We start from the raw sequence: 18217 nt of genomic DNA, 5'->3' as shown, positions 1-18217 counted from the left end.
GTGTCACAGAGTCACTGGAGCTCCCTGTCCCCAAGGTGTGACTTCACAGATCTAGGGTTGAAGTTTCTGTTCTGATGACGTAAATTAATGTTTCAAATGTCTGTTTCTTCCGCAAAATGTGAACAAATAACACCAGACCCACAAGGATGTAACAAAGCTATTGGGAGCGTGGAAGCTGGCCGTATGCATGGAGGACCTGATGCAGGCTGGGATGCTGGTACTGGCTCAGGAGGAGGAGGAGTCACGCTGAGACCTTATCACAAATAAACAAGAATTGGGGTTTGCAGCTTAGTGATAGAATGTTTGCCTAACATAGCTCCAAGCTTGCTCCCAAACATCAAAACCAAATAAGTAAAATAAACAGTACCCTCCCAGGGCACACGTCTTTCCTTTATCTAAACTTCCCACCAATGCTTCCTGAACAATTTTCACTAAGTTTAATTCTTCTGTGCCCCTACGCACTGCCTGTCCTCAGCCTGACCACAACCCAAGTTGTCTGTCACACTTCAGCTCACAGCACACCCAGGCCTTGCTGCAGCACTGCGCACGCCACTGTGGGACGTCCCCTTCTTGGGGACGAAGGCCCAGCTTGTGTTTTTCTGGTGTTTACTCAAGCCTAGCCCAGTCCTGGGACCTCAGGCACATCAGCTGTCACTCAAGCAATGTGTGTGTGTGTGTGTGTGTGTGTGTGTGTGTGTGTGTGTATGTGTGTGTCCTATCTTAACCCCACAATAGACCAGCCCGCCCTGTATTATCTGTCCTCAACTGTCACCTTTCTCTAGGTATAAGGAGGGAGGCACAGTCTGCACCTGGGAGGACAGGTGGGTTGTCTAGCTGGAAAACTGGGGCCAGCCAGAACTGGAAGATTAGGGGGTGAATACCAGAGGAGGTCAGGGGTTGGGGGAGGGGAGAGGGCCAGCTTGGAACCGAAGCCAACCAGCTGCTTGCTGCACTTTGTCCTCCCTCTCCACCAGTCCCGAAGTCCAGCCATTTCTCAATGGAACAGGCTGCTGGGACAGCTCTGCAGGGGGCCGGGGGGCTGTCCAGGGAGGGGGGACATTCCAAGCATTCTTCATGTCCTTCCAGAGTGAGGAGCGGAGCCGGGCAAGGAGCCGTCCAGCGCAGGAGGAAAGGGAATTTCTTCAGAGGGAATAAACACCGTGGGAGAGTCTTCAGGCAGCAGGGGGCAGGGCACAGGCCAGTGGGGGAGGGGAGCAGGACTGAAGGGGGCTGGGGAAGGGAATCAGCCTGACAAATCCACCTGACCCATTTCTTTGAGGACTGGGGAAGAGGAGAATTCAGGACCCTGGGCCATGGCTATTCTTCCAGAACGCTTAGCAGGGTCAGGCCCAAGCGCCTGCTGCAGGTGGACTGGGTGCTTTGGAGAGGGTTGTTTTTTTGTTTTTTGTTTGTGTATGTGTGTGTGTCTTATTTTATTCTTTTACTAGGGATTGAGAGTACACATTAAACAAGACTCTGACCACCCAGATGCACCTCCAAACCCCTTTGTTCTGTTTGGATCAAAATCTGTGTTGCACCTATGGCAGCCCAAGAGAATAAGGTTCAAAGATGTGAAGCCAGGTCCCCAAAGAGAACCCAGAGATTGTTTGTCCAGTCATCATGCTGGTTTAATGGATTGAGGTTTATTTGGCCACAGATGAGGGAGGGTGGACAGCCTAAGGTGTGAAGGGACCAGACAGCCAACCCAGTGCTCAGGGGACCTAAGACCCCTCCCACCCCTTAGAGGGACATCACTGCCAAATACTTCTATAAACTTCAGTGGCCCAGTGGCTCTCCCCAGAACACAGCATTCACATTGCTGAAAGCAGCAAATTCCACTTAAAAAAAACAAACAAACAAAAAATAAAATAAAAGTGAGAACCAAAAAAAATTAAATAAATCAGCACATTCTAGGTCCCGTTAGCCTGAGAAATAGACACATCCACTCATAGTCTAGATGTCAAGCAGCTTCAAGGCAGAAGCTCAAGTCTTTGAGGTCTGAGGTGGGATCCAGAGGCATCTTCTGGACCCCTTGAGATGAAGTCAAACAGCAGCCGGAGTCTTTTCAGGTCTCTGAGATCCACAGCAGCGACAGACTCTGGGAGGCTTGGGTTTGGAAGATGAGAACCAGAGGCTGCTTCCTCTTTAAGTTAGAGAGGAAGGGTTACTCCAGATTACCCCCAGGCATGTCAGGGTTCTAACTCTGGTTGGTGGGAACAGGACCTTGTGTGAAGATGCACCCCGACACTGGCAGCCAGCGGAGAGGTGGGTAACACTCATGGCATAGCGGAGGTAGGCACTGGCTAAGTGAGTGCGCATCAGGTCTCCGAGGTCCCACTGCAACATCCTGACATCCCAGCAGCCTGGAATCTGTGAGTTCTTCTCAGTCTCTCCAGCATGGGTACCATTTTCCTCCTCAACTTTCTGGTTCATCAGGCTGAAGACTTGGAGGCCTGGATAACTTTTCTACTCCCTCTCCCATTTCCCCAGGAACCCTTTGCAAACCCTCTCCGAACCCACCCCAACTAGGTCTGTCTTCAGCTGAGCTTTGAGCAAATTCCTAGGGCTTGTCGGTAGGCTGCTGTCACCTCTTGGCAGTCTGTCAGAGAAAAGCAGCTATCCCCCAGGGGCTCCTGCCACCATCGCCTCAGGCCTTCTGAGGGTGGCTGCTCAAGCCCCCTCAGGTTGTCCACAGACACACAGCCCCGCAGTGGGGTTTCGGGGAGCCACTCAGGTAAGTCCAACTGGTCAAAGGACTCGGAGGACAGGATGCTGTCCTCACTCACAGCCCCTGAGGGGCGACTGGCCCGTGCTGCAGGGTGAGGGGAGGCCAATTGGTCCAGGGAGCCAAAGGTGCTAGGGGCGGTGCCTTCCAAGGCTGTGCGTGAGAACTTGCCATTGAGTTTGAGAATGCCCTTTCGGTGGAGGAGGTGCCCTGAAGCTTGTGGAGACTTCTGCTCCATGGGGTCCCCATTTACAAACACATCACCAGCATCTAAGAGTTCCCCAGACTCACTGGGCTCTGGAGAGGAATAGTAACCAGACTCACGCTGCCGAGACTTCTTGAGGATGCCCTTTCTCGGGAGTAGAGCCACAGCAGAGACAGGCTGCCCTGGGGTATCGGGCACTGGGCTGAGTTCCTGAGGGTCCTCCTGGACTGTCCCTGAGGAGGTAGAGGCCTTTTTCTTGAGAATGCTTTTTGGTAGCTTGAGGCTGCTCTTGCCAAGGCGAGGGGAGGTGTCCTCAGCTGCATCGCCCTGCAGAGTCTGAGCCATGTCATTCTCTTTCCGGGACTTCTTAAGAGAATGTTGCCGCTCCAGCCCGGGGCCAGTGCTTCCACCTCCTGGTACATGCTGTTTGAAGAAGCTGCACACCTTGGCCCCGTTCTCCAGGAGCGGACGGGAGGAGCGTCGTAGCCAGTCGGCCATGGAGGCCCGGCCAGAGTCGCCACCAGGGTGCCCACCCTCACGTAGAACCTCCTGTTCCCCAACTCTGGTAGTATAGCCCCAGTTGACCCACCAGTGACTGGCTACATCCTCCAGTGTGGCCCGACGAGTGGGGTTCACCATTAACAGCCACCGGATCAGGCCACAGGCATCTGAAAAACAAAAGCAACAGCTCCAGTTTGACAGTGCAAGAAGGGCACCCAAGGTCCTCTAGCACAGGCCTGTCTCACTCAAGTGCAGACACTGCTCATGTTTCTGGGTTAGAGCAGTACATTCCTTCCTCAGGCTCCATACAGCTTCAGGCCACTCCCTAGGCCAGAGAGACTCAGTCAATTGCCTCTGTCCCACAAGCTCTCCTTATCAGCCCTGGTTTCTACATCCATACGCTCCTTCTCTGCTGAAATTCAATTCTCTGACAGGGACTGTGCTCATGGCTAAAGCAAGGCTCTCACATACATCTTCCTGCTCTCTGTATCATACGTGAAAGCTCAGATTTCTTAGGAGGAGGAAAAAGGCAATAGGCAGCAATACAACTATAGCAAGGAGGGTTAGGCTGGACCTTAGAAAGCCCTTCTAAAGCAAGCTTCTAATGAAGAGAGCTGCCCCCTCCCTCAGAGGTCTCAGGCTGGAGAGAGACCAGTAGGGTGCATGCTCACCTTCCCTGTGTCACCGTGGACTGCTACCTTCCTTATCACCATCGTCTAGTCGCTGTCTCAGTGATCAAGGACAGTGACAACCCCCACGCACCCAGCCTGACCACAGTGCTCACTTACCAGACGGCTTGGGGGGTTCACGGTAAGCCCCATTGCTGATTTGTTTCACCAGTGTTTTATGATCCTGCCCATCAAAGGGCATGGTGCCATGCACCAGAATGTATAGGAGAACTCCCAGAGACCAGCTGTCCACCTGAAAGAGAGGGCAGGGAACGCTCAGCAAAGACACAGCATGTGCCACAGACTGGAGGGGGGCTGCCACCCATATCTCCAACACAAAGGAAGAGGGCAAGGTCATATCTGAAGACTTCCTCTTACTTCCCCTTGTAATCAGAGGTGACGTAGGGGAAGCAGCAGAGGGATCGGGGTTTCGTAAGAAAAGATACTGGCAGTCAGTTCCCCTGGGAGGGACGACCACAAGCATGGGAGCAGTGGCCAGGCCATTGCCATCATTCTGGGTCAAGGTGAGGTGGCTGGACTGAGTGCCAGGAGGTGATGAGAACCAGGGGACAAGAAGAAGATGGGATGCCAGGGAGCCTCGGTTCTATGACAGCTCTCTATTTCTGCCTCAAGGCTTGGCAAATTGTCACCTTGTAGGGCCTGAGCTTTGTGTTCTGGAAAAGGATGTACCTAGCAAACTAGCTCAACCTGCATGACCCAGATTCAGGGATACCAGCAGGAGGAGAGCTCTTACCTCTGGGCCCACATAGGGCTTCCCGTTGATGATCTCAGGTGAGGCATAGAGAGGGCTCCCACAGAATGTTTGAAGGAACTTGCCTTTGTGGTACAGGTTGGAGAGGCCAAAATCAGCAATCTATAGGGTTGGGACAAACACAGGTCATGTCAAAGGTTGGGTTGTTCACGGCTCTTGGCCATCCTCTCTCCAGATCCTGGGGAAAGCCAAGCCCTGACAGAAGGAAAGACACTCCCAACCCACATCTCATAGCTCAGGTCCTGAAAGACAGTGCCCTAAGGCCTTCATTAGGCAAGTAAGGGCCCTGACCCAGTGACCATGTGAAGTCTGAGCTGCCCTTCTGAGCAAAGGTCTCATCTCTGCTCATACCTGAACAGGAACCCAGGGTGAACATGAATGGCCAAGGGGGAGAGGCGAGGAGAAGGGAGGAGAGGAGAGGACAAAGGTCAGGGCTGACCACACACAGGAGATGGAATCTTCTCAAAGGGCCCCTGAGATGATTGATTTTAGAGGTCTGAGAGTTTCTAAGATTATCCTCTTTTCTGTTTATTTCAGCTAGAGGTGGAGGCCAAGATCCTGGAGCTACCTGACCCTTCACCCCATCAAAGGGTCATGTGTGCAGGGTGGGGAAGCCTATTCGTAAAACTCTGGATCCCTTGTTTATAGCTTTATTGGCGTCTTATCAAGACGTTGCCAGGTGAGCCTATAATGACGTTGATGATTGGTACCAACGGAGCCTGTGTGCTTGTCTAGTGTGTGTGTGTTTACTGGCTCTGGCCTCCCTCTCCTGTCAGCTTCAAAGAAACCCTGCCTGCTTCGGGAACTGGCTGGATAAGGGTTACAGACTTAGTACCAGGATATCTCAGGACACGCAGGTCAGCAGTCATGGAGTGACCTTTGTCCTGTGTCAGGTAGGTTCCGAGCAGGGTCAGATTATGTCACTCTCCCAGTTGTTTGCCGGGCTAACCTGTTACCAAAATCAGCTCTTGCCATCTTCCCCTTCCAGTCCTGAGATTCTGGTTTATCTCCCTGACCTGAACCTCTGACTGACAAATCTAGCTGCTTCAGCATGAGCGTCTAGTGGCTGTGGGAAACCGAAAGTGATGCTCACGAGGACAGAAGCTACAGGGCTTCTTGTCTGTAGCAGATTAAATTGTGTGCTCAGGTTCGTGTACGACCACAGTAGGGTGATCTTCCTCTTGGGGGGCTCAGGGCCCCATCCATAAAGGAAGTGTTGGGATGAATGATGACTGAGGTCCAGGGTTGGCTTAACTTCAGGGACCCCTGAGCACTTGGAGCTACTTGACTGGAGACAGAACAGAAAACCTAGGGTGGGACAGGGAAGCTTCTAGAAACCAGAAGTGATGCTCACCTTGATATTTCCATTGGCATCTAGAAGGATGTTCTCCAGCTTGAGATCACGGTGAACAATCCCATTCTAAAAGAGAAAGGGAACCCAGTCAGGGAATGTTACCAGGCAAGGGAAGGGAGACAAGAAACCTAGTCTAAAAAAATGGAATTAATAGAGTTGAGCACAGGCAGGCTGGTATTCAGAAATTCGCTGACATAGTCCAAGGAATCATAGGCCCTCCCGTGTGCTAGCATCCCTTGGTCTGAGAGTCCAGAAGCCTTAGGGCCCCAGAGGCACCCTCTTCCCCCAAACACAACGGAGACCGGTGGGCACTTACCTGGTGGCAGTAGTGCAGGGCAGAGACGATCTGTCGGAAGAAATGCCTGGCGTCCCGCTCACTCAGCCGTGGCCGCTCACTGATGTAATCATACAGATCACCCCGGCTGGCGTACTCCATGACAATCACGATCTTGCTGCTGTTCTCAAACACTGGAGAGGGCAAATGACAATGTCAGGCCTCCCAACGTGGACCATGGTCTCTTCCATAGCCTCAAACCAGATAGGATCTCCCTCTGGAATGTCTGCTCCAGGGCAGCCAATAAGGGTAAGAAAGTAACCTTTGAAGGCTCTGCTTCTCCTAGGACCAGCAAATCAAGACCAGAGGTCAGTGGCTAAGTTTAGGCTTTCGAGGACTCTGCAAACTCCCAGGAGAGAGAAGCCAGCACTGCTAGGGATAAAAAGCAGGGCTCTTTGGTCCAGACCCTATACTTCATCTTATGACCTTGGTGAAATCCCTACTAGATCTCAGTGAGCATGAAGAGTTACTGGATGAATCTGACAAACGGTCACACCACTGTGCCTTAGTTTCCTCCCTTGAGAGCAGACAATAAATACCAGCAACCTCACAGGTCTGCAGTGGGAAACAGGCAAGAAATCGGTGACAGCTCTTGCTGGCACAGTCTCTGCCACACGAGAAAGCGCTTGGGAAATGGGACCTATTGCAGTATCAGCGTCCTCACGTAAAGTCTAACAACAGACCTGCCTCGTGACAGTGAGGCTTGAGACAGTCCTCACTCCTGCCACCCAGGCCAGAGTCAGCGTGCGTATGGCCTCAGACACAGAGACAATCAATCAATACGGGGTAATTAATTGGCTGTCTGGCTTTTGGCGGTCAGCCCACCCCAGTTAGCCCATCTCCGTGGGGAGGAAGGGCTGTCTCACCACTCCAGGCTGTGACCTGGCTCTGGTCCTCTAAAAAGTAGAAAGGAACTGGCTCCTGGAACTGGCCCTTCGGCTGGTGTGTCAGAACATGCTGGCCTATGACACTACATCTGTGTTAAACGGGTCCTATGAGTTTGGCTTGTTTGGCCAGCCCCAGAGCTGTTGCTGTCTAGCCTCTGAGAAGCAGCTAAGGGATGACTCCCCACTCCCAGATGTCAGCTACAAAGCCAGAAGAAGGTTTATAATATCATTTTCCAGGTGAGCATGGTGACCCAGGCTCTTAGGGGCTCTTGACCGAGACTCCACACAAGTGAGTCTCAGTTTATAAACAATCTTTATGCTAGGAAACAAAGATAAAGAGCCAGCATGATGCATTTTGGGGTACATTTAGATTAGAAGTCAAGTCTCAGCATTTCCCCCAGCCCCAAACCCTAAAGCCCTGTAGTGAAATGAAGATGAATCTAGAGGAACCCTTCAGACACCCCAAAACAGTAATATCCTGTGTCTGCACTATTAACACACATACATACGCAGATACACAGACACACACACACAGGTACACAGACATTAAGACACACACACGTGCAAACACAGATACATAGACACACAGATACAGAAACACAGATACACAGACATACACACACACAGATACAGACACAGACACACTCAGATACAATGACATACAGACACACACACAGAAATACAGACACACAGACACACACAGATACAAAGACATACAGACACACACAGACATGCATAGATACACACACAAACACACACACACAGATACACAGATATACAGACACATACTCATGCACACACATACCCGGAGCATCACCTCAGTTCTCAGACTCAAATAGAAACTGGGTATGGAGAGATGGAGAGAATTTATATTCACCCAGATTCATGCATGTGAGGGCAAGCAGGCACACACTGCCAATCACCAAGCGTGCCTTCTCAGCCACTTGTCTGGGCTCCTCATGGGACAAGCTCAAGTCACGGGGTCATAACAATAGCTTTGCCCTTTATCTTCCTAGGAACCCGAGAGTGGAGACATCTCTGTGCTTCCCACCAGGAGTCTTCAGACAGAAACATGCTCTGGACAAATCTGTAGGCTCTCTTCTTCCCCTGCCTCCTCCCGCTGTCCCTGTGATCCCCTTTAGCTGCTATGACATAAAGACTTGAAGCACACAGGTGTACGTGGGAGGGTGTTCTCCCTCCTTCCCTCCTCACCTCTCCTCCCGCTCACTTTGTTGTCTGGGCCGCAGGGAGGAAGGCAGCCAGAGTGATCAACCAGAACTGATGTCAGAGGGGAGGAGGCCAAGAGAGACGAGAAGAGGCAGAGTAAGCCCATGGCAGGAGTGATTCAGGGGCACAGGATGACTTTAGGAGGCCTGGCTAGCAGACGAACAATGAACAGCACCCACAAACCCGAGACAGGGGCAGACTCTGGCATTTCAGCTTCCCCTGGGTTGCTGAGGATCTCATGGGGTTGGGAGGCAGTGCTAGTACAGAAAGAACTCAATAATGAGGACGAAAGGCTTGCAGTCTGGGATGAGGATGCAGCTCCATTTACAGCATCTACCTAGCAATGGGATTGTAGGTAGGACCGCAGCCATGTGACAAACACAAACAAACCTACAGCTTTTCCACTTACAGTGTACTCAATGATACTAGCCAGTTGGATTTTTGCAACCACCCTGTGATGTAAATGGGACTATACCATTTTAGAAAAGAGGAACTAAGGCCCAGTTCTTACTGAGTGTTCTGTGTCATCTGACAGGGTTCTGAATCCAGCTTCTGCAACTCTAAGCCTTTATCGTTCTTATTTCTTTTTTTATAAAAGAACTTTATTTGTTCAAGTTATGTATTTATTTAAAGGCAGGGTTTTGTTAGTTATGCAGCTTAGACTGGCTTCAAATTTATATTCCTCCTGTTTCAAGCTTCCTGAGGCTGCTGAGATTACAGGCATCACAGTTGGGATTACAGGCATGTACCGTTGGGCTCATGTTTACTTCTTTGTGTTGGCAGTTTTGACTACTACACACACACACACACCCCTACACACACACACCTACACACACCCCTACACACACATACACACAACAGACACCTACATACACACATATACACACAACACACACACAAACACACACACACACAGATTTATGACTCCCAGTTCCAAATGTCCCACGGCCATACCTTCATGGATGGCAATGATGTGCGGGTGGTTGAGCGATGACATAATCTCAATCTCCCTCCTTATATGTAACAGATCCTGCTCATCTTTGATTTTGTCTTTCCGGATCGACTTGATGGCCACCTGGGAAAAGAAGATGCCCAAGATTAAGGAGAAATGTATAGCAGGGCGAGGCGTCCCTGAGGATGCTCCATGAGCCCTGACCCTGTTACTCTGCCTGCAGCACAAACCACAGAATGTACCAAGAGAAGCCACCACCTTTACCAGGGCAGGTGACAGGAATCTGGAGATGGCCTTGTCTAGAAAAAGTTTTTCATGTGGGCCCAGTGCAGTCCACCCAGTGCAGCACTGACCAATGGCCTCACTTTCAAACTCTACCAATGAATAAGAAACAGAACAACCTACACCTGTGAAGTTTGATGCTTCAGGATTTACAAGTCTAATGGGCACAGTGCACCCCAAAGACAAGGATGATTTTACTCAGTACTGGCAGCTTGATACCAGACAGAGGGCCTAGCTAGTACACATTAGAAAATGAATAGCAACTCACTGCATTAGTAAATAAACTGGTCCTCACAACTCTGGGAATTAGATTTTTTTAAAAAAACAGGTGAAGAACCGGGAAACCCAAGAGGCCAATACGTTCCTTAAAGTCATAGCCACAGCCTAGCACAACTGGCAACCTGATTCTGAATTGAGTCTTTTTTCTGTCCTGCAATCCAATTTGGTAAATAACCAAGCACTAGCCAAAAATTACAACCCAAATGCCTATCAACAGGCAAATGGATAGACAAAATTTGATATTAATCAGTCAGAAAAAGGAATGGAATTCTGATACCTCCTATAGGACGTCTGAACCATGAAGACATACTCAGGGAGCTAAGTTAGTCGCACAGAGTGACAAATATTATGTGAGCCGCTTTTATGAGGCACTAAAGCAAACACTATACAGACAGAAAGTAGATCAAAAGCTACCAGGAGCTCAGGGCTCAAGAGTGGCATGGGGGTGTTCTTATTTAATGTGCACAGAGCTCCTATTTGGGATGACAAAGATTTTAGAGAGCTGGAGCAATGTCCCAGTAGCTAAGAGCACAGGCTGCTCTTCCAAAGGATGTGTGTTTGTTTCCCAGCACTCATATGTAGCTCACAAACTGTCTGTAACTCTAGTCCCAAAGGATCAGATGCCCTCTGCAGATGGACAAACACGCATCCAGAGTAGACACCCATACACATTGCATCCAGAGTAGACACCCACACACATTACATTAAAAAATTAAAGAAAGCTATTTTATATTGTGATGTTTAACAATATTGTGGATATATTCAATATGCTAGTGGGTTATACACATAAAGATAGTTAAAATGGAAAATTTTATACAGATCACCAAACACACACACACACACACACACACACACACACACACACACACACACACACACGAACTACCCTCCACAGACCAGTCTTTGAAGTCCAGGTAAGGAATGTCCCTTCCTTCCCAACAAGTAAACAACTCGACAGAGGGTCCTCTGGGATTTGGTGTCTTTCTCTGGAAAGGTGGGACACACAATGATTAACCCCTCCAGCTGGTGTGTGGTGGCTTCAGGAAGGGTGAGTACAGAGGAAAGGAAGGCACTGCAGCTCAACACCTACGAGCCTTGGTCTCCCTGGCCCACGGCACTCAGTAGTGGTCTAGGACAAGGCCCAGCCAGAGTGACTAATGGGAAACCACGGAGCTGGGACTCAGGGTGCCTGATTCTCAGGCTCTGTCCTGGTGGCTTCGGGCGAGTCCCAACCCTCTCAGAGTTTCAGTTGCCTTTCTGTGAAATACACGGGCTGAACTAAGTAGTCTGAGGGGCTTCGCTGCGCCGAGTCTGTGAAGTGAGCTGGACAAAGGCCAGGGGCCCTCAGAGTCTGGGTGAGTGTTGGGGTGTCCCAGGCCGGTCAGTTCCTGGCAAGTTCTGGCCAAGGACACCAACAGAATGGTAAACACAAGACTTCCTCTTCACACACAAAATGAGAAATATGAAGGCCCAGACTGAGGTAAACAACTCCTCATACAATTTCCCAGGAGGACTGGCCTCCCCTCTGGATTCAAAAGGAGACAAAAAGGAAACCCCAGCTCAAAGGGTGGGGCCTCTAATCCACCCTTTCACAGGCTCTGGAGGTAGACAATGGCTTCTGCTCTCAGGACACCAGGCTCTTTGGGCTTGTGCTCCCCATCTGACAAGAATGTGGAATAGCCCTAATCCTGTAAAGGAGTTGCTCACAATGCCCACAGACCGGTCACCCAGGCAACAGGCCATGGATGGCATGCCCTCCACCCCATCCTGCCCTAAATCTGCAAGGCTGAAAGGGGGCAGGCCCCATTCTCAGCCCTCCTCAGAGCAGGGCAGGGAAGACAATGGCAGATGGTCACCATGGAGCCTCATCCCCGAGAGGCCCAATGCAGGGGATGCTGCAGCTGTGGGGATCAGGCTGCTACAACATTCTGCTCTAACTCCACTCATCTCTCCCTAAAGAGCCAGGCCGAACACCCCCAGGGCTTAGACCTGGGTGCAGGACAGGGGAGCAGGACACAGGCCTTGAATATTCCTTCAACTAGAAGACATTCACCACTGAGCAATACTCCCACACACCTCTTTCCTCACCCTGAAGGGGAGCTTGCAGGACTTGCTCCCTCTTCTGTAAGTCTTTGTTCATAAAATTGGACAATGAGTAAAGGGGCTGTAAAATCCTTAGAGACAAAGATCTATAAAAAGTATATAGTAAGTAGGAAAAACAGTCATATGTAAGCACACACATCGCTATCTGGACAGCTGCAAAAGCCTGAGAACTTAAAATGCATCCAGGCAAAGACCGGGCAGGGGTTAGATGCACAGTTGTGTGGACACAAGCGTATGGAATACTGAAATGATACCACAGGCTTAGGGACAGAGCTCTAAAGGAAGTAAGGGTTAAAAGAAACGAGTTTCCAAAAATTGAAGGTTAGAAGAATTGGGTCTTGATTACTTCGCACGGCCAGTAGGCACACAAGTAAAACCTCAAGACCCATTTCTTCTAGCCTTAGATGGCCTGAAATTCTAATTTTCTCCCCAGTCTCATTCCTGCTGAGTCCATAGTTATCCACAGTGGGTCCTAAGAGATTCCTTCCCAGGAAAGAAATGAGACAAGCTATCAGGCCTCCATCCCAAACTCTTCCAACCTTAATATGTCATAGATATGGTACCACTCAGGGCTAGAAAGGATCCCTGAGTGCAAAAAGCCTTTAACATCTATACACTAGGGAACACTCATTACTCATATCTATTGGTCAAGTCTCTGGGTGATCTTTGCCTCAAGGAAGCAGCGACCAGATAGGACTCCCATTCCCCTCCCTCCCGGGCCTGGGTGGAGTCCACCTCAGTTACAAGAACTAATTTCTAGGGACCTTTATTCTCACCTACAAGGTAATTGGCAACTGTGCCTTAGGACAAAAGAGGGTTCCAACTCGACAGGCACCCAAACCCCGACAGAGGATGGCCACATGCCAGGATCTATCTTTGTACTGACACAATATTTTTTAATTTCATAAATTTATTAAATTTTATATGAATGCGTGTCTTGTTTGTATGTATATGTATGTGCACCATGTGTGTGCCTGGTGCTCAGGGAGGTCCGAAGAAGCTGTCAGATCCCCTAGAACTGGAGTTATGGATGGTTGTGAACCACAGTGTAGGTACTGGGAATCCAAACCGGGGCCTCTGGAAGAGCAGCAAGTATACTGACCCATCACTTCAGCTCCTCCCTGACACAATTATTAACGCACTCCTTTTTATTCTGCAGATTACCCACATCTAATCAATTTACTATACAGTCACCACACTCTGAGGCAGAAGAAGCATGAACCAGCCCCAGTGATGCTTCTGTGTATGAACAGAACCGCATGGCCAGCTGAGCAGGGCTGGTGAACCCGGGTACCCAGACTCACACCTGTCTGTCTCAAGCCATGCAACTCAAGGCACATGAAACTAGAAGAATCTGGCTAAGTGGGTTGTCTAGTTTGTTTGTTTGGATTTATTTTTATCCTATGCAAATGGGTGTTTTGCCTGTGTGCCACATGCATACAATGCCCGTGGAGGTCAGAAGAGGGCACCGAATCCCCTGAAATTGGAGTTACAGATGGTTCTGAGCAACCACGTGTGTACTAGAAACCAAACTCAGGTCCTCTGCAAGAGCAGCAAGTTGCTCTTAGCTGTCTCGTTTTAACACCCTCGCTTGTGGAGGAGCTTGGGGAGTGGCTTTAAAGAGTCGCTTTCTCTCCTTGAAAGAGCACGGGGAAACCAGCCCAGAAGCAAACCGTGTCAAGTCTGGAAGGATGGGTGAGGTTTTCAGCTAAGACTGTGGGCTACGAAAGGGCAAGAACATTCCAGGCAGATCAGGGTGGAGCTCTGAGTTCCCTTCCATGCTCCAGCATTCTGTGGAGCGCTCCTTAAGGAACGGGTCACTGCAGTGTCAGGAAGCTGCCATACAAGGACTGTGGCAAGGCCACCATGCTTGGCCATGTAAACTGCCAGAGCATAATTCCTGAATTCATCCCAGTGAATTTTCTTGTCCCTGAAGCTCTGCGCTGGTAAAGGCAGGAAAGCAAATTCCCCAACCTGATTTTCATGCAGTGAAAACTTCCAAAAGAAAAGCCAACTTCTCCAGAGTTTCTCCAAGCACAGGAAAGGACGACGCAGGAAGAGACGTTAGGATCTCAGAAGACAAAAGTTCCGTGGAAGTGTCCAGCCCTGCCTCCCATCCCTGGAGAAGGGACTGCCCATGCCTTGCCGTAGGTCACATTGTGTGTGCCATTCTTTCCCACTTAAAACCTGCCTAGTCTTTGCCAATACCCTGAGGAGGTAGTGCTGAGGCCCCTTTGGTAAATACCTCCTCTCACCCAGAGCTCAGATGAGGAATGATCTATATTCAGAAGGGGATCAAAAAAATTGAGAAGAAAAAAGAAGGGGGGTGGTTGCAGAGATGCTGGTTCCGGGTGCTGAGATGGTATAAGCTGGGCATCTCTGGTCATAGCCAACATCCTTAACTCCTCTCTGGTCCTTCATGGAGAAGCTGCTGTCTGGGAAGGAGGCGAGGAGCTGGACGATGACCCACTTAGATAGTGCGGGAGTGGTTAGGTTAGGCCGCTCCGGCTGAGCAGTGGGGATGCGCCACTCTACCAAGAACTAGGCAGGAATCGGGAAGAGTCTCTGTGGGTAACTTGAGCCATCTCCCCTAGTCCTATACAATACCACCTCCTCCTAGCTTCTTTCTAGTCCACTCTGCCAGGTTCCTGAGCAAGGAGCTTCCCTGCCCAGCCCTTTTGTGTGGTTTGGCTGGAGCCCAAGGACAAGAGTCGCCTGCAGCCTCCCTCCCTGTTGCTGAGCAGGCAGGTGCAGGAGGAGCTGGGACGGCAGCATCTTGCCCAACAAGCCTTTGGCTGCTGGCCAGCAGAAGTCCTCCTCTGAAGTTGGCTGAATGAGAGATGAGGGCTTTGAACAAAGCAGAGGCCATAGTGGTCCAACTCAAGAAGACTGAGCACAGCCTATGCCCCTTACTGTGGCAGGAGAAGCCCAGAATAGGAGCCCCTACGTCAATGCATCCCTACTGGAGCAGTAAATCCCATGTGCGTTAGACGCTGTGCTAAGATTTACAGATATTATCTTAGTCTTAAACCCACGATACAGGAATTATTATAATCCTCGTTTTCCAGATAAGGATACTGAGGAACAAAGGTCTTTTCATCTGGTAAGCAACGGGAAGCACAATTTGACACTTTGTAGGAATAGAGTGTCACACACTGTCCCTCAATACAGTATTGAGAAGAGGGGTTCCCAGTGACTTCTCCTACTCTAAACATTGCCTGGAGGGCTGGGAAGGCAGCTGGAGCTAGCCAATGGGATGACAAAGCTCTGAGGCAAGCCCAGGCTCATTTCAAAGCTGATTTCTAGACCACGACTCAGCACTTGGTCATCTGAGACCTAGGTGGACAAGCCTGGAGCTTCTGTTGCATTCTGCCATTACCCGGCCAGAAGACAAATCACTTCCCCTTTCCGGGCTTCGGTTCCCTCATCTAACAATGAAGGAAGGAGATTCTCTCCTTTTCCCAATGTCTAGAAGCCTACTAAGCCACTGAAAATGTGAAAGGAGCAGAAGCACTGAGAACACATAGAACTCCCTCCTTGCTCTCCCTTCCTGCCCCTCAGGACCCCCCTTAGAAGGAAGACTTCCACACAGATCAGACCAAAGGCTTTGGTGGGCCCCTAGCAGGTGTTTTTCTCTTTAGGGAGAGGGGTTAGTTAGGGGAGCTGGGAGACTACGCAGCAGGACATGTCATTTGGATACCAGGAATGTGCCTGAGATCCAGGACAAATATTTGTTTTTCCTCTGATGCCATCCTGGAGCAGTCATTAGTCCCCCACCCCCGTCCTTCCCTGCAGACAGTCCCACGGGACCCTCCTGACCATCTCTGCAAGTGGAGAGCGGGAAGGGAGCTGGGGATGTGGTGAGGAGTACCCACGACGATGTCACCCAGCAGGCTTCCCTGTGAACTGGGCTCCCACCACCAATCTCAGTGCATCCGGGGAAGATATAAGCAGCCCCATGTCCCTCTCCCCCAAGGACACATCTGAAGCATCAAGGCTCTCTCTAGGGAGAACAGTCAAGATGTAGGGTTGGGTGGGTGGGGGTGAGGGCAGTGCTCCAGGATTGAGAAATCGTTAGCAGAGCAGAAAGTTGCTTTCTAAGAAAGTGGGGGGGACCCTGAGCAAACTCAACAGCTGTCCTGGATGGTCTGATTGGGGAGGTCGAGAGCAGACTTCACATTTGCTGATCTTGCACACAGCAAGGCACATGAACCTGGGACTTCCCTCTGAACTTTCTGTTTTGATATAAGAGCCACCAAGGCCTAAATGTGATGTGTGTCTCTCTCTCTTCTCTTTTCTCTCTCTGTATAAGACAGTGACCTCAGTCAAGAGCTGATGGGATCTCTGAACTTTGATCTCTCAGCCAGTCTAGTTCCTCCACCCAATTTTCTCACGAGAGACACAGGCAACAAGCCACAAGCAGCTATCTTCAAGCTAAGCCCCTGACGAAGCTTGGGCCCAGCCGTCTCAAGCCTGGAGCCTCTGGGGCCCTGGCACTTTATAGAAAGAGAAAGAAAGGAGAGCCAGGAAGTACACGATTGCCCAATAGCTGTAACCTGGCAGCGGGCAACCAGGGACTGTGCCAGGCCTTAGCAGGAAAAACATACTTGCTCCCATTGATGGGGCCATAATCCACTCCTTTCTCCAACATCCACTCTCCTTCACCAATGAAATGACTTCTTGAATTTCAAACCAGCTACTGGCTGCAAAAGCAAACAATTAGGGGAGGGGACCACTGCCATAGTCAATAGAGCAAGCTATGGTCACACAAACACACCCCCCTCACAAACAGCACTCACTGGATCTGGCAAAATATCACCTCTAAGCCACCTGCTCCGAGGCTCGCTGCGATGTGAATTATAGACCTTTATAATACACCCTGCGTGGTGGGGAATGAGAGACTGAGCATTTTAAACAAGTACCTGGCTAATGCCAGGCCGGCTGAACTGGAGTGGGAGAGCCACTGCTGTGTAACTTTGGCTAAATTTGCTATCCTTTCGGCGCGCGGGGGGGGGGGGGCTTTCCAGATAGAAGCATCCATTATCAATGCAAACCCCATGATCAGGACCCATGTGCATTCACACTGCTTCTTTATTCATTCACTCTCCCGAGCAGCTTGTGAGACAGGCTGTGTTCCGTCTGTTTTGCAGAAGGGGAAACAGAATATGGATGAAGGAACTTGCTCAGAGTTACAGATGACTATGGCAATTACACACGCATGAAATCAAAAGGACAAGTTCCCCCAAAGGCCTCACACCCAAAGACATGGTGAGATACAGTGGACCTGGCACCAGAGCCTGGTTTTACATTCCCCACAATCAAAGGCCATCATAACGAAACTGGAAAGGACCCAAGTGTCAGGCGAGAGTTAACGATTTCCACGCCTCATCCATCTACTGAGATCAGGCGCTTTCAACTTCCTCCTTCCATTCTACTCCGTAGAAGTTTGTTCCAGGGAAAATGCAAGTTAAGCCCCATCTTCTCAAACGACAGGCCTCTGGTGCTGCTAAGGTTCTCAGGTCCACGAACACTGTCACTAAAACCACGGACAGACACATAAAATGCGCGCGCCTGGCAACTCAGCCAGGACACCGCAAGGGACGCGCTGTGAGCTCCCAGGAGCCGGGAGCTGCAAGGGACACTCACCAGGCGTCCCGAGCTCTCTCGTGCCTTCTTCACCTTCCCATAGGTGCCCTTGCCCAGTGTCTCCAAGAACTCGTAGCGGTGCCGCAGGTTGTGTTTGTGATGGTGCCGCTTCACAGCCTGCTTCTTCATCAGGGGTCTGGGCGACTTGATGAGCCCGTCCGCCAGCGCCTGGTCCGAGTCCCGGGGGAAGGCCACCGACTCCATTGTGCGGGACGGCGAGGCAGAGGGGGTCGGGCTGCTGCAGCAGCGCGTGGAGAGCCGCGAGTCCAGAGGTCACTGTCG

The 18217-nt window shown here is 50.5% G+C and overlaps 1 protein-coding gene across 1 annotated transcript; it reads right to left on the bottom strand.

The window, feature by feature from the left end:
• Window positions 1–1647: 1647 nt before the first annotated feature.
• On the bottom strand, window positions 1648–18217 carry Nuak2 (NUAK family kinase 2). The gene is made up of 7 exons (XM_005348485.3): window positions 17936–18217; window positions 9628–9748; window positions 6542–6693; window positions 6226–6291; window positions 4854–4973; window positions 4220–4352; window positions 1648–3598 (listed from the first exon to the last, which is right to left on the bottom strand). The coding sequence occupies exons 1-7, from the start codon at window positions 18137–18139 to the stop codon at window positions 2538–2540; spliced, it is 1857 nt and encodes a 618-aa protein (XP_005348542.1). The 5' UTR covers window positions 18140–18217; the 3' UTR covers window positions 1648–2537.

This window comes from Microtus ochrogaster, chromosome 6, assembly GCF_000317375.1.
Source record: "Microtus ochrogaster isolate Prairie Vole_2 chromosome 6, MicOch1.0, whole genome shotgun sequence".
Lineage (NCBI taxonomy): Eukaryota > Metazoa > Chordata > Mammalia > Rodentia > Cricetidae > Microtus > Microtus ochrogaster.
Note: the sequence above shows the minus strand (reverse complement) of the source record. Positions and strands in the feature narration are given on the sequence as shown.

Coding starts and splice junctions, on each gene's coding strand:
- Nuak2 (XM_005348485.3), bottom strand. CDS start 18,139: ATGGAGTCGGTGGCCTTCCCCCGGGACTCGGACCAGGCGCTGGCGGAC. Junction 9,749..17,935: donor GAGAGAGCTCGGGACGCCTG/GTGAGTGTCCCT, acceptor TTCTTTTCCCAG/GTGGCCATCAAGTCGATCCG. Junction 4,353..4,853: donor AGCCCTATGTGGGCCCAGAG/GTAAGAGCTCTC, acceptor CCTCTCTTTCAG/GTGGACAGCTGGTCTCTGGG.